General features: G+C 53.3%; 2 protein-coding genes across 2 annotated transcripts; one reads left to right on the forward strand and one right to left on the reverse strand.

Annotated features, from left to right (window-relative positions):
• Positions 1-1429: 1429 nt before the first annotated feature.
• On the reverse strand, positions 1430-24017 carry LOC128801426 (zinc finger protein 79-like). Its single transcript, XM_053967301.1, has 4 exons — positions 23883-24017; positions 5843-7355; positions 3223-3446; positions 1430-1810 (listed from the first exon to the last, which is right to left on the reverse strand). The coding sequence occupies exons 1-4, from the start codon at positions 24015-24017 to the stop codon at positions 1430-1432; spliced, it is 2253 nt and encodes a 750-aa protein (XP_053823276.1).
• LOC128801598 (zinc finger protein 239-like) lies at positions 20044-23257 on the forward strand. Its single transcript, XM_053967610.1, has 2 exons — positions 20044-20212; positions 20866-23257. Exon 2 carries the CDS (start codon positions 21117-21119, stop codon positions 22191-22193), a length of 1077 nt encoding a protein of 358 aa, XP_053823585.1. The 5' UTR covers positions 20044-20212; positions 20866-21116; the 3' UTR covers positions 22194-23257.
• Positions 24018-24103: the final 86 nt, after the last annotated feature.

Genomic DNA, 24103 nt, shown 5'->3' on the forward strand with positions numbered 1-24103 from the left:
CCCAACAGGCAGCATATACCAGTTGTTCTTCATCCGGCTCGGGTTGACTACGTAAATTCTGCATTAACTGAGCACATATCCAGTCATCCTCTGACCTGAACCACGGCCATTCAATATCTAACTTTGGCCAGATTTCCATACAAAGATGGATCATCTTAATTTTATCTAAATCCCGGGTTGCCTTATTCATTGCCCAGTCATCTAACATTCTCCCGAGGGGGCTGTTCGGGGGAATGTTCTTAACTCTTTTGGCCTTTCTACCACGGGAGCTTCTTTTGCTAGTACATTGACCCATCCTGAGGGTATTACAAGAAAAACTCTTAACGTGCCTTACCCAAACACAAACCAACTGACGGGCCACACAAATTAGACTAGAACTTATCTCTCTCTTAACAACTGGTTCACTCAAACAAACTACTACCTAATTCACCAAAACAAAACAAAAACTGCAGTCCCCCTCAATCCTTACTGCGCTCAATTCACACTTCCCCAGGGTCCCGAGCGCCCAGGTTAGCCTGAGGCCTGCAGGTCAACACACTGACATGCTGTCCTCCACCTGCCCGAAGGAACATACTTCACACACACATTTCCCCAGGAGAAACACTAACCTAAAGTCTGCAGGTCAACACACCACGACTTTAAAACCCTTCTACCTGCCCAGAGGGTTGGACTGCGCCTGACTCACACTCCCCAGGATCCCGAGCACCCGGGTTAGCCTGGGGTCTGCAGGTCAACTCACCGCCACTTAAAACCCTTCTACCTGCCCAGAAGGTTGGACTGCGCCCGACTCACACTCCCCAGGATCCCGAGCACCCGGGTTAGCCTGGGGTCTGCAGGTCAACTCACTGCCACTTAAAACCCTTCTACCTGCCCAGAGGGTTGGACAAACCAAACGCACACCCAAGAGGATAGGGGAACCACACCAACTAAAATAAAACCTAGGGGTCCCTCCCCACACCTTCTCCTTCAGGTTGGGTTCCAACGGCCAACCCCTAGGGTGGGGAAGTTTTTGGAGTGAGGTCCTAGCAGGCTAATCCCTCCCCCAGTCCTTAACTCCCCCTTTCCCAGAAACCCAGGGCCCGGTCCCAACAGGGTAGCGCTATCCCCTTCCAGCACTCCTGGGTCCTGACCTAGAGGCCGGGTCCTAGCAGAGATCTTGGGGGCCCTCCCTGGCCCCTACTCCCTCCCCGTACCTCCGTGAGGCTAGGTCTTTTAGCGGGGCCCGGGTCGTCCCTCCCTCCACCTCACAACTTAATCAGGGGAAGCTAATCTGCTAACCCCTGAGGGAGGCGTCTCACTTGCTTCACTGGGCCTGAATCGGGCCTCTCTCGCTTCCCCCCGTTCCCAGCCAGCCCCCTTGCGGGAGTCCGGAACCGCGGTACTAGGGGGTCCTCACTTGCCTCGGGGGTCCGAGCTGCCGGACCCCGTCTCACTCGCGCACACACTCACTCGCCTCCTGTATCCCGCCGCCGGAGGTCTTACCAATCCGGCGCTCTTCAGCCGTTGACTCTCTCCGTAGGCTGTCTTCACCATCTGGATGTGGCCAGCTGACCACCGAGGGTCCGAGGCGGATAGCCAGTCCTCCTGGGTCCTCGTGGGCGTGGCCGATCCCGGACGAGCCCCCAATTGATGTAAATAATAAAAGGGTCAGGAGACCTTGTGCTCCTTTCTTGATAAGGCCTTTATTAAAAGATAGCCTAAGGGGGTCGGGGTACGGGGTTCGCAACGCCGCCACTACTCCCAGGTGAGTCGACGTCCCAGAGGAGGGGTAGACGATCCTGTCGATTATGTCAGGGTCAGAGTCTCCACCCTCGGAGGATACGTCCAGAGACTCAATTATGGCTCGTTGGTCTAGGGTGGTGACTCCGTTCGGACCTCTCTCAAGTTACGGCGGCCATCTCTAGGGATGTTGAAAGCTTTCTCCACCTCTTTGAGACTTCCCTGTCCTGTGGATGTGGATTGTCGAGCAGGTCCTACTTTGGTTTGTGGTTTGAGTCCATTTTTAGTCCTCTGCTGGGGTCCGGCAATCAATATGCAGCACACGCGCAAAGCCTCCTGGGAATCCGGAAGTCGCCTCAGGGAGCAGCGGCTAAGTTACCCGACGCCATGAAGGGGACAAAGAGGGTTTAACTTACTAGGAAAAGGGGTTCCAAAACTAGGGGAATACAACTGGAGCGTGGACCGGGGATAAGGACAAATGCATCAGGTAGGGAGAATACAAACAGGGGTGGAATCAGTGAATACATTCAAGCGAACTTTCAAACTGGAATAAACAGACAAAAGGTTAAACATACAAACCAATGGTTAAACCTTAGATTTATTCATAACATAGGGGTTAAAGACAAAGACAAAGGAGGGTTTAGGGTATAAATACAGGAAAAGAGGGGGTGGAAGAGAGAATCAGGAATCTAAGGGTTTAGGGGTGGTACACAGGGAAAGGGACTAATAGGGAATCTTCGGGTGGATAGGCAGGGACATAAACCAATGGGAAGACAGGGAAGGGAGAACTTGCTAGAACATGAACATATAAGGGTAAAAGAGGTAGGAAAGGCCAGTGGGCCAATGGCAAAGACAGAACTGGGACAAATTAACATAGTGGTGCAGAGCACCATGGGAGAAGCTTCTTTCCTCACCCTGAGCTGTGAGGAATGCCTGGAGCCTAAGGTGCATTTCTGCAGGGCATTGCTGTTGCTCTCTCCCCAGTAGGCTCACAGGCTTACATCTCTAAAACTCTCTATGTAAGTACTTTATAAAACAAGGGAACATAACTCACATACCAATAACTAAAACTCATAAGACTACTAAAGTAATAACTCAAAAAGGAAATCATACATAAAATTAAGATACAACTGAAATAATTGAATGGGTAGGAACTAATTAAACAACATTTTGTTTTTGGAATGCAAGTCTGGTAGGAAGTTGTATTGTTCAGGCAGTGTAGAGCTCTCTTCTTTTTTGGGTTATTGGTTTGTATCTGTGTGCCATATCTTTTGTTGTTCTTTTCCATGCCGCTTGCGCTTGTTGTTGCGGCTTTTGGCGAAGCTCGTTATTCTTGTAGGATGTGGACTCCCTCTTACAGTCCCTGCATGACTTACAATGCTTCTTATCAGGCATGGAGTCCTACTTTGGGTTCCTCCCTCTTTTGGATTGGATAAGGGCTGCCAGGGTCTGCAATCTCTCTGCCATCTCCCAGTCACCTACCCTAGCAGCTTGCTTCTATACCCCTGCCCAGTGATCCTCAGGCTTGGTGTTCGAGTCTGGGGAATCACTGTCTGCTGCTGAGGAGGAGGGCCTGCTGGCAGAGGAGCGGTGCTTCTGGGCAACCAGTGTGGCCCAGTGTCGTGGGCGGCTGGCAGCCAAGATGGCTGCCTTCCGGTCACCATCATGGCCACTTCCAGCTCCACTGATGTGGAAGCCAGAAGTGTCATGGCAGCCAGGGGTGGAGCCTGGGGTGGAGAAGGTGGAGACCACAAGGGGAGAGTCAGGGCCCACAGCAGGAAGGGTGGTACTGATGGAAAGGGGGGATCCTGACACAGGAGCGACCATCAATGCGATGGTTGGAGGGGAACACATCACAGGGGAGGAGCCCAACGAAGGAGGAGCAGGAAAGGGCGGAGGAGAGGTGGGAAAGTGGCCATTTTGGGGTGTGAGGGCGGGAAAACTTGGATCAGGAGGGGATAAAATGGCAGGGCTGGCCACATTGCCAGCACCGTTTGGTGGGGTAATGGCAACTGGGGCAGATGAAAGAGGGTTTGCAGGCAGAGGAAGAAGGTTGAGGGGAAGGTTTAGAGCAGCATGGCCAGTGCCGTCCTGGTAAGGGGAGAGAGGGGACTGGGAGGCGTCAGGGAGACAGCAGCAACCCTGTGCTGAACAGCGACATCTGCCTGCCAAGTGCTCCTCAGGTGGGGAAGAGGGTTTAGGGGCTCGGGGAGAGGATGGAGGGGAAGGGGTTTTGAACTGGGGACCCGAAAATATTTCCAAATATTCCTGATTTTTTAACTGAATCATAAATAGAGCAAAAAAAAAAAAAAAGATAAAACTTTTTGCCATAAATGGAACAAAAAAGAGGCTACAACTTCCTCACTTTAAAATTTCCTTCCATTTATAAAACAAACTTGATCCCAGCCATATCCCAAGTATTAAGTGATAAAACTGATTCCCTTGTAACATAAAATATTTGGAAAGAAAATGAACAAAAGATTTCAAATTCCCCTTTGAAAAATTAATTCCCCAAGCAAAAAGGGCTAATGCAATTTGGATATAAATCTCCTGCTGCAGAATGGTGAGTTTTGTGACCATTCTGCAGTCTTCCCAGCCACAAGATTTAAAATGAGAAAACAAAAGAAAAGAGTCTGACCGCAACATACTCACCCAACGGTGGGTCAACAAAGGATCTTGTGGGGGGTCTGTCGAGGAGAGTGATCCTCCAGTCCGTGACTCTGGGAGGGTTGCAGGTCTCTCCCCTCAGTGTTCCCTGATAAAACTCAGAGGTTGCCTTACGGTAGTGGCTGACCTGAAGGCGACTTAGATTCCAGTGATGCTGGAGATGCTCTTCAGGGGTACCAGACGAAGGTCCCTGTTCAGGCGCCACTTGTTGTGGTCTGTGGTGGTGGTGGATGCAACCTACCCTGAGAGTGTCTTGCACCAACAGGTAGGAGCCACGAGAGCCCCAGCACACACACACACACACATGGAGCAGCTCAGTAGTGAACACACGGGAGGGTCCAGGCATGGAGTTCTAATGTGTTTTATTACAGCGACGCTGAAGAGGTCCAGGGGCCAAAGACAGGGAACAGAGGAGGGTCCAGGGTACAAATACAGAAAAAGAGGGGGCGGAGAAGAGCGTAAGGGATCCAAAGGACTGAGGGCTCAGGGGTGGTACACAGGGAAGGGACCAATAGGAAATGCTAGAGTGGATAGGCAGGGACACAAACTAAAGGGAAGACAGGGAAGGGAGAACTCTCTACAACATGAACATAAAAGGGTAAAAGGGGTAGGGAAGGCTAACGAGCCAATGAGGACAGAACTGGGACAAATTAATATAGTACTGCAGAGCACCATGGGGGAAGCTTCTGTCATCACCCTGAGCTGTGAGGACTGCCCGGAGCCTAAGGTGCATCTCTCCAGGGGATTGCTATTGCTGTCTCCCCAGTAAACTCACAGGACTACACAGACATGCAATAGAGATGTCTGGGGCCATTCATCATTTTGCTGCTCTCCAGCACTGAGGCAACAGACTCACTACAGCTCTGAGCTCGTGCCCATGGCAACCACCCCTGGAAATGGGGCTCCATGGAGCTGCTCTCAGGAAACCCCCCAAGAGTTGGGGAGTGCCCCAAAACCACCTCAGGAACGTGAGATACCCCAAAATTTCTTCAGGAACATGGAATATCCAAAATCCACTCAGTAATGGGCTCCCCCTCCCTTCATCATCCCCAAACTTTGGCTGTCTCAGTCCAGACCACCTCCCCAATCCCTATCCCAACCCATCCTACCCCTCTTGGACATCAAAACCCCTTCCCAAGCTGTACTTCCCCCATTCACAGCTCCCAATCCCCATCCCACCCATCCCACCCCACCCAATGCTCATCTCACCCCTCCTGATTTGCATCCCACTTTGCCCAATCCCCTTCCAACCCCATTTCACCCTGAGGGGCTGTGGAATTGAGTAATTTTGGGGTGGGATTGAGTAGTTTTCAGTGGCACTGAGTGGTTTTGAGCTGACAGATCAGTCCCTCTCGTCTTTTAGAGTGCCAAGAAATAAAGACAATTAAATCAAATACCCCCCAACCCCCCCCCATATCCTCCCAGGTATCTCCCAGAATCCAAGATTCCCCAAAACACAAGTAAAAGGTGAGATGCCTTTGATGAATTTGTTTATTTTTACCCCAATTTTCTGTTTTGAAGGGAGGAAGATAAAAGATAACTAGAGGAAAAATAAAAAGAACACCAGTCACTTCCCTCTGTGTATCACAGGGAATGTGGGTCACCAGGGCTCTGACCAGTGTGGGTCCTATGATGGGGATGGAGTTGGAGCAGTGCACAAAGCTCTTCCCGCAGGCAGGGCCCTCGCAGGGCTTCCCTTCCTGGTGCCTCTGGTGGTGTCGGGTAAAGAATGAGCGGTCTGAGAAGCTCTTCCCACACTGGGGACACTCGTAGGACCTCTTCCCAGTGTGGATGCGCCAGTGAGTGATGAGGGCAGATTTGTGCTTGAAGCCCTTCCCGCAGTCAGGGCAGCGGAAGGGCCTCTCCTCTGTGTGAATCCACTGGTGCAGGAGGAGACCTGAGCTGCTCCGAAACCTCTTCTGACAGTGGGGACACTCATAGGGTCTCTCCCCAGTGTGGATCATTTGGTGGATGATAAGTTGTGACCTTCGGGTGAAGGTCATCCCACACTCCCCACATTTGTATGGCCTTTCCCCAGTGTGGATCCTCTGGTGGTGGATCAAGTAGGAGCTCTGGCTGAAGCTCTTCCCACATTCCCCACACTCGTAGGGCTTCTCCATGGTGAGGATGTGCCGGTAGGTGATGAGGTGGGAGTTGCTCTTGAAGTTCACCCCGCAATCGGAGCAGCGGAAGGGCATCTTATCTTTGTGAATCCGCTGGTGCTGGAGGAGACTGGAGCTGGTCTGAAACCTCTTCGGACACTCGAGACACTCATAGGGCCTCTCCCCAGTGTGGATGCGTTGGTGGGTGATGAGGGCGGAGCTGCAGCTGAAGTCCTTCCCACATTCCCCACACTCGCAGGGCCATTCCCCAGTGTGGATCATCTGGTGGCGGATCAGGCGGGAGCTCCACCCAAAGCTCTTCCCACACTCCAAACACTTGTAGGGCTTCTCCCCATCATGAAGCTGCTCATGGACCACCAGCTCTGAGCTTTGGCTGAAGCTCTGTCCACCTTCCTGGCACAGGGTGGGTCTTTCCTCCTCAGAGCACCTTGGGCTGGGTTTGCAGACCGTCCTCCTGTGGGATCTCTGCGGCTTTTCCTCCCTGTTGGATTCATGTGCCATGGAGCTGCTCAAAACGGCCTCTTCCATGAGGTTCTGCTGTGGGGATTTGTCACCCCTGGTCTCCATCCTCAGCTCCCTGTCTGGGGGAGGAAGGACAAGGAGAGGATGGGATTTGCCTCCGTGCCAGAGGGAAGGGCAAGGAGATCCCCCCAGTGCATCCCCGGCAGGACGGTGTCGGCAGTGGGGTTGTCCTGCAGCCAGGAGTTGTGCTGGGCTGGGAGATGGAGCAGGAGAGAGGGGGAAAGGGGCACTGACTTCCTCCTCACTTGCCTGGTTGTACTGGGAAATCATCCTCTTCCTCACAACCTCCTCCTCCATCCAGCTAAGGTTTCGGAATGGGAAATCCTGGTTTAGGGGAAAACAAGGGATGAGCGCATTGAGTTTGAAGGTCCCTCTGCCCAAGTCCATCTTTACAAGTCACCAGACATTTGGGCTCCATAAAAACCTCCCAAACAACAAGATTCAGTCCTGAAAATGCCTCCCAGCAGCTCCCTCTCTCTAGTGTCCCTCCTCTGGTGTTCAGGGTTCCCCCCTGTCCCAGCTGTTGGGGTCACACTTGGATTGGGGCTCCCCTGTCTACTTGGTCCCCACCCTCCCCAGGCTGCTGGGATTCCCAGGAATCCAAAAAGTTCCCCCCGTTTCCATCTCCCCACTTAGGGATGCTGGGGGTTTTGGGGTCCCAGAGTCCCTTCTCCCCTTATTCTCTGCTTTGGGCTGCAGGGGCTCCAAGGAGTCCCCCCTGCCCCTCTCCAGGCTCTTGAGGGTCCCGCCAATGGCGGCGCTCCCCCCTCTCTGGGCTACCCACTTTGGGCTCCTGGGGGACACAGGGCTCTGCTCCTCCAGGCTGCCTCTGCCGGCAGCCGCCACCGGGACCCCCCAATGTTCCCCTAAGGGGCCTTTTCCGCTCAGCTTTGCAGTTCTGCATTCTCCAAACATCCCCCCAAAACAACTCAACCCAGGGGCAGGAGCGGGGATGAAGCCAGGCCAGGTCGGGATGGGCAGCGTGGGGCTCTCGGCTGCTCCCACCCACTGTTCCAGGGGGGAACCCAGCCCGGGCAAAAGGAGAGGCAAACTGGGAAAACTGGGGGTTGCACATCCCAACTGGGCCTTGCTGGGGACCCTTCCTGGGCACTCTGCCTGGGCACTGCCAGCCCTTGGGGCTCCTCTCGGGACATCCGGGAGGGGGGAATGCAGAGAGGGCTGGGGGATGCCAGGAGTGGCAGCACTGGGATGGACTGAGATTGTACTGGGATCATACTGGGATCATACTGGGAGTGACTGTGATGGTACAGCATTTGTACTGAGATCATACTGGGATCATACTGGAAGTAGCTGGGCCCATGCCAGAGGAGACTGTAATCACACTGAGAGCGACTGGGATCATACTGGGATCACACTGGGAGTGAGTAGGAGCCTGCAGCAGGCAATTGAGACCATGCTGGGGGCAAATGGGCTATACTGGGAGTGACTGAGATCATTCTGAGGGTGACCGGGAGAAGCTGTAACTGGGATCATTCTGGGAGCAACTGGGAGGAACTGGGAGTCACTGGGTGCATGCTGGGTTGACTGGAAGCAACTGGGCTTATACTGGGATCAACTGCGATCGTGCTGGAGGTGACTGGGATCATACTGGCAGTGAGTGTGACTACACTGAGGCTGACCGGGAGTGGTTGGGAGCAAATGGGATCATGCTGGAAGGAACTGGGAGAGACTGGGAATATGCTGGAAGGAATTGGAAAACACAGGGAGAGACTGGGAGTGACTGGAACCGAAGTGAGGGTGAAAGGGAGCAACTGGAACCATGTGGGGCACAAATGGTTCATACTGGCAGTGACTGGGAGCACACTGGGGCCATATTTGGATCATACTGGGAGGGACTGGACTAATACTGGGAGTATCTGAGAGCGACTGGGAACACACCAGGCACATCATCCCCCATACTGGGGGTGACTGGGAGCATCTGGGAGCATGCTGGGAGCAAATGTCATCATACTGGAATTGACTGGGTTGATCAAGCTGGAGGCAGCTTGGACCATACTGGGAGTGACTGGAAGTTACTGGGATTATACTGGGACCGTACTGGGAGTGCTGGCATGTGACAAGGATCATACTGAGGTTACTGGGCTCACACTGCTGTTGAAAGGGAGCAACTGGGATCCCACTTAGGGCTACTGGGAGCAACTGAGAAAAACTGGGATCATGCTACAAGCAAACTGGAGGAACTGGGAAGGACTGGATACAGGCTGGAGACAACTGGGATATACTGGGTGTGACTGAGATGATACTGGGATAACAAGCACCTTACTGGGATCACTGTGAGTGTCTGGGAATGACCACAGACATGCTGAGCACAACTGGGACATACTGGGGGTGTCTGTAACCATACTGGGGATGACTGGGAACACACTGGGAACAATAGGGAACATGCTGGGGGTAACTGGGAGCGAGTGGAAGTGACTGGGTCTACACTGGGGACAACTGGGCATGACTGGAGTCACACTGGGGGCAACTGGGCATGACTGGGACCATGCTGGGAACAACTGGGTTCATATGGGGAGTGATGGGGATGATACAAGGGACAACTGGGGACAACTGGGATCACACTGGGAAGAACAGGAAGCAACTGGAAGCATACTGGGGGCAACTGGGATCCTACTGGATCTTACTTGGAGCAACTGGGACTACACTGAGGGTGACTGGGAGTGGCTCTGAGCAACTCGGATCAGGCTGGAAGCAACTGAGGACACCTGGGAGTGACTGGGACTATGCTGGAGGCAACTGGGATACACTGGGAGAGACTGAAACCACAGCAGGGGTAAATGGGAGCAACTGGAACCACAGTGGATGATAATGGGAGCAGCTGTGCCCATGCTGGGGTTATACTGGAACTGACTGGCATCATACTGGGAGTGACTGGAATAGTACTAGAAATATCTTGAGTGTGACTGGGTTCATAGTGGAATCAGACTGGGAGTGACTGGAAAGGTGCTGGCTGTGACTGGAACCATGCTGGAGGTGACTGGGAGCAACTGGGCCCACACTGGGAGTGACAGGGAGTCACTCTGGGCAGGACTGGAATTGTACTGGGAGGATCTGGGAGTGACTGGGATCATCCTGGGAGCCACTGGGATTCCAGCAGGTGTGAATGGATCCTGGCTGGGGGTTACTGGGAGCTACAGGGCCCATGCTGGGAGGAAAATGTGGACACATTGGGAGCAACTGGGACCAACTGGAAGGTACTGGGAACCATGCTGAGGGGACTGAGACCACAACTGGGGCAACTGGGTTCATACTGAGATCAACTGGGACCACAGTTTGGGCAACTGCCAGAAACTGGGATCATGCTGGAGGCAACTGGGAGTAACTGGGAAAGACTGGGATCATTCTGAAGTAATTAGAACCTTACTGGGCCAACTGAGATATACTGGGAGTGTCTGTGACCATACTGGGGGGACTGGAACCACACTGGGAACAGCTGGGACCATGCTGGGGGCACTGGCAGTGAGTGGGACCATGCTGAGAGGGACTGGGACTATTCTAGGGACACCTGGGATCATCCTGGGAGGAACTGGGAACAACTGGAACTATTCTGGCAGCAACTGGGATCATACTGGGATCACAGTGGGAGCAGCCAGTGTAAGAGGCCATCCAAAGCCCCCCTCATTTTCTTTTTGCCTCCTGAGTGCCACGAGGAGTAACCCCTCCCCCACAGCAGTTCCAGCTTGGAGAAGACGCCAGTGCAGGTGCAGTTGGTGAACCGTCACGCTAGCTGTTCCAAACAAGGCCTGGCAAGGACTTGGCAAGGAATTGGCAAGGACCTGGCACAGACCCAGCAAAGAATGGCCTGCTGTGATACCTGCTCACTACAACGGTTTCCCCACCTTTGAGCCAAATGAACTTTTGGGGTGACTCTAGTGGTCTCTCACTGAAGACCCCTCACCTGCCTCATTACCACCGTGACAGATGGAGATTGAAAACCCCCTCCCAAGGACTGAGACTGAGACCCCTACCACAGGGAGTGGGGAAAAGGATGGTGTGACCACTAATGACATGACCTGTTCTCCTTCAGTAGCTCAAATGGACTTATTCTTCATTGTGTTCGTCCTGCCTTGGTGGTTTCAGTGGACTCACCTGTTCCCCCTCATCAACTTCAATAGACTCTCATTGTCCTGCATGTTCCCCCCTTTTTCTTGGTGGACTGTAACTGGACCAGAGTTGACCAGAACTTTGGAGACTCTCCCTGACACAACAAGATGGATCCCCGCTGTCTGGACCAGTGAGGATCTCACCTGTGTTGGTGGCTATTCCCAACCCCCTTTTTTCTCTCTCTCTCTATCCTTTTATCTCCTTTCTGATCCCCACTATCGCATTTACTGTTTTGGCCCCTAATAAAGGTGCATTTGTTGTGATTAACTGACAGTCCCCTGCTGTTTGTCTTTTGCACTTTTGGGATCAGTGAAAAGAACCATCACGATTCCTTTGCCCCTACAGGCGGATTGTGACATTAATTGGCGTCATGGACAGGATTTCTGTCTAGACAGAAGGGTTGCAGCTGAAAAGGCACCCACACTGTCTTTGGAAATTCACAAAGGATCCCCTAGTGCAAAAGGCGGGACACTGTTGTTTTGTTGTTGTTGTGTGTATCTGGTCTGGGAAGGAAGGGACAACTTGAAGAATCTAAGCAGAGCCTCCCAGGCAGATTATTGTCCTTTCACCCAGCCAGGGAAGTGAAGGGAGACACAGCGAGGGCTGTGTAGTTTGTGTAACTTAAGTCTGCACCTCCCTGTCGTGGTTTTGGTCACTTCGCAAAATGAGTGATAACCTTAATGATAAAGCTAAAGTTGGATTTTATGCCTTACTAACTAAACACAATGCCAAACATTCTCTGGGAGGAGAGGAATGGGGACAAAGTAACTGGTTTAATTTGGAAAATGTGGTTGATAGAGTATGTTCTTCACAACATGAAACAAAATTTAAATTGGGCAGAAATAAAACTATCTTATGCTCAGTTTTGGGAGCTTGTCTTATGGCAGCTGTAAAAACTCGCTTTAAGCGAAGAAGTGAGAAAAATGCTATAATAGACTCCCTTCAAAACCTAGTTGAAATTTTGCAAAAACAATTAGATGAAGAAAAGAATAAAAATCATTTATTACAAGTTGCCTTGAGAGAGGAACATGTTAAAAATTCACAGAATGCTAGTTCCTCAAAAGAGACAGAGGAGAAGGAAACTCCTCACATTAATCAAAATTACCCTGAAAAAGAATTAGCTCTAGTAAAAAATTGTGGGGAATACTGTTGTCCTAACATGAGACTTAATTAAAACAGAATATGACTGTATCAATAATGAAGATTTTGACCCACACATAACCACTAAAGAAATCCCGTACACTGCTTCTGAATTAGCTAAATTAAAGGAGTACGGGCATCTCCCTCACAAAACTGAGACAGAATACATATTCCGAGTGTCTCTCACTGGGGGAGATCAAATTCATTTGTCAGAACAAGAAGCCACTGGGTACATGGGGTGTTTTTAACAATGGGAGACCCTCTAGCCATACTCAGTACCCTCGACCAAGCCCTGGAAAACATTCACAAAGCTGCCTGCCTGCAAATGATGCATGGAAGAAAATTAACTACAGGTTATCAATCACCAATGCAATTACCTGTAAAGCCTGAAATTATGGCTTCTTTAATTCAAGGGCTTCCAGAATCACTCAAACCTACATTCAAGACATTCAAGACATTCAAGACATTCATTCAAAAAACTACAGCAGCTGTATCTCCTGTAGAAAAACCAGATAGATTTCCTAGTAACCAGAATGACCCATTTGTTCCCCTTTATGACTTGCTGAGGAAAGGGGTGAAATGGGATTGGACTCCTTCTCAAGAGAAAGCATTGCAATTGCTGATTTTTGAAGCAACAGCTCCTCAAGCACTGACCCCTATCCATCCTACAGATCCTTTCCAGGTGGAATGGGGATTTGCCTCCTCAGGGCTGTCAGTACACATATGGCAGCGGGGTCCTGAGGGTCCGACAGACCTGTTGGTTTTTATTCCCATGGTTTCAAAGATGCTGAGAAAAGATACACTGCCTGGGAAAAAGGATTGTTTGTGGTTATCTTAGCTCTCATAGAAGTGGAAAAAATTGCACGACAACAACCAATTGTATTGAGAGGCCCCTTCAATGTTATTAAGAAAATCACTACTGAGACCCCCCCTCCTGACAGGGTGGCCCAGAGGGCCTCAGTGAGGAAATGGTATGCTCAGATTGAACATTACTGTAACATCTTCTCAATAACAGAAGGAGCTGTGAGAAATTTGGCAATACAAGAAACTGAGAGCTTGGATAGTAGCCAAGACAAACCTGCCTCTGTAATCAAAGTAGTCCCTCCTTTCTCCCCCGAACAATCAGCAAATTCTTGGTTCACTGATGGCTCTGCCAAATGAGAGGGGAAGGTGTGGACAAATTCTTGGTTCACTGATGGCTCTGCCAAATGGGAGGGGAAGGTGTGGACGTACTGGGCAGCAGCCCTCCACATTTCCTCTGGTGAACTAATTATTACTAAGGGAGAAAGCAGTGCTCAGGCTGGGGAGCTGATAGTTGTTTGGAGTGTTTTCCAGCGTGAGGTACAGAATACCTCTCTTGTCTGTATCTACACTGACTCCTATGCTCTCTACCAAATGATCCTAATAATCCAGCTCATGACCCTGGCCAACCTGTTCTGGTGGACCTCCCTCACTATAGGGCTAGTACCACTTGTGCTAAAAACCTCTCTGAATAAATATGCATGGGAAGCCTCTGGTGCTCTAGGGAAAGAGCATCGGATAAATACATGCTGGATAATTCCATCATTCTAACTTTTCTGCCTCTCGGTGTGTCCAAGACTGAGCACCAAGATGTTTCCTATTACCATCCAAGTAGCAGTTGCATCTGGACAGTTTTCCTTATCTCCTGTTAATAGGACCATCAATGTCTTGCCTCATGACTCAGAGATAACACTCTCCAAGAGCCAGTTCTGTTTAACAGGTGATTAAGAACACACCTTGTGACTCAAAATAACATCAGCCCATTGTGAGATGCTCTGCCCAGGGGGAGAAGCTAGGCATTCTCACCTGGATAAATCCAGGAATTTCTAGACAGAAAAGCAGCCTTTCCACAGGTTTTCAAGAAGACACAGCAACCACATCTACCACTCCAAGAGGACTGCAGCCACTCCAGTTTGGACTGCTACCAGCACGCTGGCCAAAGCGGGTCTCAGGTTGTATTCTGACTTTGCCAGTGGTCTTCCTTTTGTATCATTGTGTGTATTTTTGTCTTTTGTTTTCCCTTTTCCCAATAAATTGTATTTCTGACTTGGAGTCTCTCACTGGTTTTGCTTTCAAACCAGAACACGGTGGCAGGATTCTGTTGTGTTTACTTTTTCAGAAGAACTCCAAGGGACATGAAGACTACCTAAACCATGATAAAATTGGTGATACTTTTCTGCGTCCTACCACAAGCCCATAGCCACAAAGCAGCTGAGTGGTCGTGGTCTGAAATAATTGTGGTAGCATGCAGAAAAAAAAAGTGAAAAAAAAATCTTTTTAAGCACGAAAAGGTTTGTACGCAACCAAGTGTACAGGATTGTTGGTACAATTTCACATTAACACAAACTGTAGAAGTAGTTTGTCTTTGGTCCAAAAATTCTGAAGTGCCTTTTTTTTTTTTTTCTTTTTTTTTTAAGTTTAAAGTATTGATTTAAATACTGGGAAGAACTTGATGTTAATGTTGTGACACCTACCACCCAACCACTGGTTATGCTTAGCTCGAAAATTTTTGAAATTGGACCATACATAATCAGGAAAACAGGTCAACAACAAATATTGTTTAATCCGGCGTGGTCTCTCAATCAAGTCAAATTGCTGATGCAAAACAATGTTGCAGAAATTCAGTCAGCTTGTTCACTTTTTTTGCAAACTTCTTTTCAGGGTTGGGCAACCTGCTTGCGACAGCCGAACCCTTCTAAAAGACGGATGCTAAAAGACATAACCAGTGCTGTGGGAACAGGATTGGGAATTCTAAATAGCATTGATTCAGAAGTACTAATGAATAAATTGGCTGCCACAACTAAAGATTTGACCAAATTACAACAACCACTGCAATCGTCCTTACTGGCCTTAGGAACACATCAGTGGTTGCTATCAAATATATTAGCAAGTTGGGAGGAAGTAAACGTAAATGATCACAAATTGGTAATTGATGCACTCAGTGCCACACAAAACAATGTTTCTTTAGCTCTCAGCTGTATCCTACTGAGATTCGGAAAATAGTTTGGGACGGTGCCACTGATTTTGAAAAGGAATTCCAGTCCTGGTGGAACTTAGTGAACTTTACCTACGACCCCATCACAAACATAGCCACAGCTTTTGTGTTAACCATACATGATGCTTCAGTGCATTTGATATTCCCCATCACTGCATAGGACTGGGACACACTGGGAACCACTGGGAATGTGCTGGGGGGAACTGGGACCACGCTGGGGGCAACTGGGGACTAGGGTGAGTGACTGGGGCCCTGCTGGGAGACACTGGGATCATACTGGGAGTGACTGGGACTATACTAGGGGCAATTAGGAGAACTGGGAACACACTGGATGGAACTGGGAGCAGCTGGGAACAATTGGGACTGTGCCAGGGGAAAAATGCATCATAATAGGGAATGACTGGGAGCAACTGGGCTCCTCCTGGGAGCAGCCCCTGGTGGCCCCAGGAGCCCCTTTCCCAGCCATGCCGCCCCTCCAGCCCCAGCACCCCCCACTGCCGAGGTGCCGGCACTGCCAGGGGTACCCCCCTCTCGGGGTCCCTGCTGGGGCTTCTGGGGCTCTCCTCTCTCTGGGCTCCTGCTCAGGGAAGCCGCGGCTCTCCCAGGGCTCCCCAAAACCGCTGTCCCCCCGCCGGGGCTCTGCCGCCACCGCCGCCCACCGGGACCCCCTAAAAACTCCTCCTGGGGACCCCCCCGATGTGCCCCCGAGGGCTAACTGCGGCTCGGCTTTGGAGCCCTGCCAGCTCCAAACATCCCCCCCAAAAAACCCCAAACCCAGGGAGCCCCGGGATATTTGGGCTGAGCTCCCCCTCCCCGGGCACCTCCGGGATGGAGGGCGATGCTCCGGGGTGCTGCGAGTTCAGGCAGTGCCGGAGCCCCGCGGTTCATCCTCCCCTCTCCTCTGGCTGCTTCCTGCTGCCGCTCCGCCTCTTCCTCCCTCCCTCCTCCTCCTCCCCCGCTCCCGAAGCCCCCCCAGCCGCGGGAGGGGCGGGGATGGAGCCGGGACAGGTCGGAACGCAGAGAGGGCTGGGGGGGATGCCAGGAGTGGCAGTGACTGGGCTGTACTGGGATCATACTGGGAGCAGCTCCTGGGTGCCTGGGATCATACTGGGATCATACTGGGATCATACTGGGAGTGAGGAGGAGCAGCGCGATGGCTCCAGCGCTGAGGCTGGGGGCGCTCCTGGGGCCCTGGGGGGCGGTGAGAGCTGAGGGGGACCCTCGGCACCGGGACTCTTTGGTCGCCCATTCCGGAGCACCGAGGGGCCCCTGAACCCCCATTCCCGGGCGCCGCCATCCCCCTGCACCCCCATTCCCGTCGTGGGTTCCACCCTGCACCCCCTTATCCGGCACCAGCAACCCCCGCACCCCTTTCCCGGCCATCCCGCCTCTCCCAGCCCCCAGAGCCCCCTTTTCCTTCACCCAGAGACCCCCTGGACCCCTATTCCTGCCTTTCCCAGCGCCCGGTCCCTCCTTTCCTCAACACTGAGGACAGCCGGGACCCCTATTCCCAGCCAGCCTGGGTTTCCCCAGCTTTAGCTGGGAATGGGGACACCGGGGACCCTTGGAGTCAATCCCCTTTCCTGACGATAGTGACACAATTAAGCCCATCCAAACTCCTCCTGGATCTCCCCTAACCCCCCAGTGGGGATTCCTGGGAGTTCCCCGGTGTTCCCCCTTTCCCAGGACTTTGGGGGTCCCCCCCGACCTGTCTGTGCACCCCCAGATTTCTTCCACAGTCCCCCTGGGATGATGGGGGGTGGGGGCCGAGTGCTGGTGCCCCCCTGCCTGCAACAGATCCAGCGGTGAGGGGAGTTCGGGGGGTCCCTGAGCATTTGGGGTCCCCTGGGGTTTGGGGTGACCCCTGGGCCCCCCAGGATCTCCCTGAACACGCTGACGCTGCCCGTGCACAGTGAGAAGGTTCATACCCGGCACGGGGTCCCAGCTCTGTCACCGGCATCGCCCAGGTACCCCCAAAGCCCCCCGGGACACCCCAACGTCCCCAGGACCCCAAGACCATCCCTGCGCCCTCCAAAAACTCCCCAAGACCACAAAACAGCATACAGACCCCCCCCCCCCAAACCCTCCCAGGACATCAAAATTCCCACAGGAACTCCCAGCACCCCCCAGACCCCCCTTAGAAGGTTCATACCCAGCACAGGGTCCCCATCTGTGTCACCAGCAGGTACCCCAAAACAACCTTGGGTTCCCCCTGGGATCGCCCAATCCCCCCCTTCGGGATTCCTGAAAACTCCCCTGGGAACCCCCAAAAATCCACCAGGACCCCAAAAACCCTGGAGATACACAAAACCCCCCTAGCAATTCATAATGAAAGTTTATACCCAGCACGGGGTCCCCATCGCCATCATCGGCATCACCCAAGTACCCCCAGACCCTCTCGGGACTCCCAAAGTCTCCTGGGACCCCTAAACCCTCCTGGGACCCCCAATCCCTACCAGGTACTTAAAGCCGTCATGATCCCCCCTAAAAAGGGGCTTGTGGGGCTGCGGCCCCACAAACTCCCTAAAATGGGGAGGAAAAAACACCCTTGGGGTGGTGGGAGCCCACCAAAAAACCCTAAAAAGAGGAAAACTCCTCTTCAGAGGGGTCTGAAGACCCTTCAAGGCCCTCGAGGAGGGTCAAGATCCCCTCCTCTGCTGGGGCCTCTCCGAGCCGGGAGCTCTCCCGTTCGCTGCCCTCGGGGGAGCCCCGAACGACGGCGGCTCCTGGTCTGAGCCCCCTCAGCCGGGGCTGCGGAGGGAACTGGGGGGGCTGGGACGGCGCCTGGGGGTCCTGGGGTAACCTGGGGGACCCTCAGCGGCTCCCACCTCCCCCTGTGCCCCCTCTCCCACCCCCTTCCCATTGTTCCCCGCAAACCTTTGCTCACCTCAGCTGGGATTGGGGGTGACCCAGCCCTTTCCCATCGCGTCCCGGCCCGGGAGGGGGAGGAGGAGGCTGAGGAGGAGGAGGAGGAGGAAGAGGAGGGACTGAGGAAGAGGAAGAGGAGGAGCGGAAGAAGGAGAAGCCGAAGCAGGCAGAAGAAGCCCCGGGCGCTTTCAGCGCTCTCTGCACCTGCAGCTGGGAGTATCGCCCCCCATCCCGCAGGTGCCCGGGGAGGGGGAGCTCAGCCCAAATATCCCGGGGCTCCCTGGGTTTGGGGTTTTTTGGGGGGGATGTTTGGAGCTGGCAGGGCTCCAAAGCCGAGCCGCAGCTAGCCCTCGGGGGCACATCGGGGGGGTCCCCAGGAGGAGTTTTTAGGGGGTCCCGGTGGGCGGCGGTGGCGGCAGAGCCCCGGCGGGGGGACAGCGGTTTTGGGGAGCCCTGGGAGAGCCGCGGCTTCCCTGAGCAGGAGCCCAGAGAGAGGAGAGCCCCAGAAGCCCCAGCAGGGACCCCGAGAGGGGGGTACCCCTGGCAGTGCCGGCACCTCGGCAGTGGGGGGTGCTGGGGCTGGAGGGGCAGCATGGCCGGGAAAGGGGCTCCTGGGGCCACCAGGGGCTGCTCCCAGGAGGAGCCCAGTTGCTCCCAGTCATTCCCTATTATGATACAATTTGCCCCCAGCACAGTCCCATTTGTTCCCAGTTGCTCCCACTTTCCTCCGGTGTGTTCACAGTTCTCCCAATTGCCGCTAGTCCCAGTAACTCTCAGTATGATCCCAGTATGATGCCAGTCTTCCCCAGCAGGGCCCCAGTCACTCCCACTTCCTCTCAGTTGCTTTCAGCATGATTCCAGTTGCTCACAGCCACTCCCAGTCAATCCCAGTATGATTCCAGTCACTCTCAGTGTGATACCTATCTCACCCAGCGGCTCCCACTGTGATCCCAGTATGATCCCAGTTGCTGCCAGAATAGTTCCAGTTGTTCCCAGTTCCTCCCAGGATGATCCCAGGTGTCCCTAGAATAGTCCCAGTCCCTCTCAGCATGGTCCCACTCACTGCCAGTGCCTCCAGCATGGTCTCAGCTGTTCCCAGTGTGGTTCCAGTCCCCCCAGTATGTTCACAGACACTCCCAGTATATCCCAGTTGGCCCAGTAAGGTTCTAGTTACTTCAGAATGATCCTAGTCTTTCCCAGTTACTCCCAGTTGCCTCCAGCATGATCCCAGTTTCTGGCAGTTGCCCAAACTGTGGTCCCAGTTGATCTCAGTATGAACCCAGTTGCCCCAGTTGTGGTCTCAGTCCCCTCAGCATGGTTCCAGTACCTTCCAGTTGGTCCCAGTTGCTCCCAATGTGTCCACATTTTCCTCCCAGCATGGGCCCCATAGCTCAAAGTAACCCCCAGCCAGGATCCATTCACACCTGCTGGAATCCCAGTACTGTCGCAGTCACTCCCAGTATGATCCCACTATGATCCCAGTACAATCTCAGTCCATCCCAGTGCTGCCACTCCTGGGATCCTCCAGCCCTCTCTGCGTTCCCCCATCCCAGATGTCCTGAGAGGAGCCCCAAGGGCTGGCAGTGCCCAGGCAGGGTCCCCAGCAAGGCCCAGTTGGGATGTGCAGCCCCCCGTTTTCCCAGTTTGCCTCTCCTTTTGCCCGGGCTGGGTTCCCCCCTGGAACAGCAGGTGGGAGCAGCTGAAAGCCCCACGCTGCCCATCCCGACCTGGCCTGGCTCCATCCCCGCTCCTGCCACAGACTGCCAGGGCTGCGGGAACGGGGCTCCGAGGGTGTCGCTGCTCCTGGGGGAGGAGGAGGAGGGAGGGAAGGGGAGGGATGGAGAAGGAGAACCAGAAGGGGTGGAAGTAGGAGAAGGAGGTGGCATTACGGAGGAGGAAGAGGAGGGATGGAAGAGGAGGCGCGGGAGGAAGAGGAAGGACAAAGGAGGATCAAGGAAAGGAGAAGGAACCATGAGGTCGAGCGCTCCTTGAATTCGCAGCCCCTCTGGGACCATCACCCCTCATCCCACAGGTGACCAGGGGAGGGGGACCTCAGCCCAAGTATCCTGGGGGGTTCCTGGGTTGGGTTTTTTGGGGGGATGTTCGGAGAATGAAGAACTGCAAAGCTGAGCGGAAAAGACCCCTTGAGGGGACATTGGGGGGTCCCGGTGGCGGCTGCCAGCAGAGGCAGCCTGGAGGAGCAGAGCCCTGTGTCCCCCAGGAGCCCAAAGTGGGGAGCCCAGAGAGGGGGGAGCACTGCCATTGGCGGGACCCTCAAGAGCCTGGAGAGGGGCAGGGGGGACTCCTTGGAGCCCCTGCAGCCCAAAGCAGAGAATAAAGGGAGAAGGGACTCCGGGACCCCTAAAACCTCAAGTGTCTTTAAGTGAGGAGACCAAAGAGGGGGGAGCTTTTTGGGTTCCTTGGACTCCCAGCAGCCTGGGGAGGGTGGGGACCAAGTAGACAGGGGAGCCCCAATACAAGTGTGATCCCAACAGCTGGGACAGGGGGGAACCCTGAACACCAAGGGGGAGAGACCAGAGATGGGGAACTGCTGGGAGGCATTTTCAGGACTGAATCTTGGTGTTTGGGAGGTTTTTATGGACCCCAGATGGCTGGTGACTTCTAGAGATGGGCAGAGGGACCTTCAAACACAATGTTCTCATCCCTTGTTTTTCCCCAAACCAGGATTTCCCGTTCTCAGACCTTAGCTGGATGGAGGAGGAGGCTGCAAGGAGGAGGAAGATACCCTGGGACACCCGGGCAACCTCTCTCCTGCTCCATCTCCCAGCCCAGCACGGCCCCCGGCTGCAGGACAACCCCACTGCCGACGCCGTCCTGCCGGGGACGCACTGGGGGGATCTCCTTGCCCTTCCCTCTGGCACGGAGGCAAATCCCATCCTCTCCTTGTCCTTCCTCCCCCAGACAGGGAGCTGAGGATGGAGACCAGGGGTGACAAATCCCCACGGCACAACCTCGTGGAAGAGGCTGTTTTGAGCAGCTCCATGGCACATGAATCCAACAGGGAGGAAAAGCCGCAGAGATCCCACAGGAGGACGGTCTGCAAACCCAGCTCAGGGTGCTCTGAGGAGGAAAGACCCACCCTGTGCCAGGAAGGTGGGCAGAGCTCCAGCCAGAGCTCGGAGCTGGTGGTCCATGAGCAGCTTCATGATGGGGAGAAGCCCTACAAGTGTTTGGAGTGTGGGAAGAGCTTCAGGAAGAGCAGCACCCTGATCCGCCACCAGATGATCCACACCGGGGAATGGGCCTACGAGTGTGGGGAGTGTGGGAAGGGCTTCAGCTGCAGCTCCCAACTCATCAGGCACAAGCGTATCCACACTGGGGAGAGGCCCTATGAGTGTCTCGAGTGTCAGAAGAGGTTTCAGACCAGCTCCAGTCTCCTCAGGCACCAGCGTATTCACACTGAGGAGAGGCCCTTCCGCTGCCTCGACTGTGGAAAGGGCTTCAAGTACAACTCCACCCTCATCACCCACCGGCGCATCCACAGTGGGGAGAGGCCCTACAAATGTGGGGAATGTGGGATGAGCTTCAGCCAGAGCTCGAACCTGATCTGCCACCAGAAGATCCACACCAGGGAACGGCCCTACGAGTGTAGGGAATGTGGGAAGAGCTTCAGCTGCAGATCCCACTTGATCTGCCATCAGAGGATCCACACTGGGGAAAGGCCATACAAATGTGGGGAGTGTGGGATGACCTTCAGCCAGAGGTCCCACCTGATCATCCACCAAATGATCCACACTGGGGAGAGGCCCTATGAGTGTCCAGAGTGTCGGAAGAGGTTTCAGACCAGCTCCTATCTCCTCCTGCACCAGCGGATTCACATGGATGAGAGACCCTTCCGCTGCCCTGAGTGCAGGAAGGGTTTCAAGTGCAACTCCACCCTCATCAGGCACCGGCGCATCCACACTGGGGAGAGGCCCTACGAGTGTCCCCAGTGTGGGAAGAACTTCTCCAGGAGCTCTAACTTGTCCGGACACCAACGAAGGCACCAGTAAGGGAAGCCCTTTGAGTGCCCCGAGTGCGGGAAGACCTTTGTGCCATGCTCCAACTCCATCTCCCATGGGAGATGGAGTTGGTCAGAGCCCTGGTGACCCACATTTCGTGTTATCCATGCTGGGAAGACACCTGGCTGGTTACCCTTTTGGTTTGGCTGTAATTTTCTTCTGATTTATCTTCATCCCTTAAAAACAACCAAAATAGAACTAAAAGAAATTGATCAGAGATGCTTAAAGCCCCACCATTTCACAGGAATTTGAGGAGGAATTTATGGTTTGGGGACATATTCTGGAAGATTTCTGGGTTCTTGGGTGATTTCAGGCAGTGTTCTTAATCTCTTTCCACTCCAAAAGCCAAGATGGATTGATCTGTCACCTCAGAATGACTCATTCCCACTCAAAACAACTCAATCAAGCCCCAAAAGGGTTCAATCCCACCTCAAAATGGCTTGTTCCCCCTTAAAATCGCAGTCCCATGACAAAAGTACTCAATTCCACACCTTCCAGGGTGAGATGGGCTTGGAAGGCGACTGGGAGAAGTGGGATCCAAATTTGAGGGTGTGGGATCAGGATTGTGTGCAGCTAGGTGTATGGGATGTATTTTGATAGTAAATAAACATTTCAGAATTATTGATTCCTGTCCTGTTGGGGAATGACTGCAGGAACAGGGCCATGGATCGATGGAACAATTGTTCCAGCAATCCTCTGTGTAAAACCCCAAAAACAGCTCTGTGCCTGGGAACAGCACTGTGTTCAGGCCTGGGAATTAGTACACTATGCTTGGCCTAGGAACAGTACACATTGCTTGTACAGATAGCAGAGGCAGAGTATCCTTGAGATATGAGTTGTACAAGAATAGGATGTAAAACAAGCTGTACCTAGTAAAGTAAAATGTATCAAGCTATAGGATGAAGAACTTAGAAGCAGTTGAAACTGCACATAGGAAAACATGGAACAATGAACCTTTATGAATTAACCAATGAGAAGCTTGTTGCTGATATTGCTTGTAAAAGACTATATAAACTGACAGGATTTCTGAATAAATCAGAGCTTGCTTATCAACACATTGATTGTGTGCTTGTCTTCCCTCACTGCTCGCGGCACTGTCCCGTTCAATTTCCCTCCGTTCTGTTTTGTTTTTCAGTGCCACCTTCTCAGCTGATTGTGTTTGTGTCCTCCTTTCTCTCCTGCCTTTCTCTGCCTGCTCTGTTTCTCTCTCAGTGTCTCACTTGACCCAGGGCAGCTCCCACCAAAGACCCCGCTCTGATTCCATTCCCAATCCAGGAGCTACAACCACCATGGGTGAAGTTATGGAGGCTGTCAGTGAAATGTCACTGTAGGATCTTGCTCCACTTGGCTTCTGGCTCCTTGTTAAGAGCTTTGCCTTCAAGGGCAGGAACATCTTTTCCTGGCTGGGAACTGGAATTCCAGCCCCTGGGAGCGTGTGCCATGGATCCCAGAGGGGCATTCCCGAGGCTCCCAGGATGCTGCTCCTGCCGTGCCTCCCAAGGAGCTGTGCAGGGCCAGGAGACAAGGTGCAGCAGCTGTTTTGGTTCTGCAGTGCCACAAGGGCCCCTGGTTCCATGAGTTTCCGCACTGCCAACAGTGGTTCATGGGTTCCCATGGTGCCCTGCTATGTCACCATGGATATTTGGTGTCATGAAGTTCCTCAGTGTCACAATGGCCTACCTGGCTCCATGAGCTTCCGCAGTGTCCAAATGCCCTCCTTGGATGGGCAGTGTCACCATGGGCCATTGGCTCCATGCAGCCCCGCTGGGTCATCATGGACTCCTTGGTTCCATGAGGTTCTGGGGGTGTCCCCATGGTCTCCTTGGATCCACAGTGTCACAATGGACCACTGGATCCACGTGGCCCTGCTGTGTCACCATGGCCCCTTGGTTCTATGGGAC

The sequence above is a fragment of the Vidua chalybeata genome, chromosome 30 (genome assembly GCF_026979565.1).
Source record: "Vidua chalybeata isolate OUT-0048 chromosome 30, bVidCha1 merged haplotype, whole genome shotgun sequence".
NCBI lineage: Eukaryota > Metazoa > Chordata > Aves > Passeriformes > Viduidae > Vidua > Vidua chalybeata.

Coding starts and splice junctions, on each gene's coding strand:
- LOC128801598 (XM_053967610.1), top strand. CDS start 21,117: ATGGAGACCAGGGGTGACAAATCCCCACGGCACAACCTCGTGGAAGAG.
- LOC128801426 (XM_053967301.1), bottom strand. CDS start 24,017: ATGGGGACACCCCCAGAACCTCATGGAACCAAGGAGTCCATGATGACC. Junction 3,447..5,842: donor GCATCTCACCTTTTACTTGT/GTTTTGGGGAAT, acceptor TCTCCACCCCAG/GCTCCACCCCTGGCTGCCAT. Junction 1,811..3,222: donor CTGAGGATCACTGGGCAGGG/GTATAGAAGCAA, acceptor GTATCCTCCGAG/GGTGGAGACTCTGACCCTGA.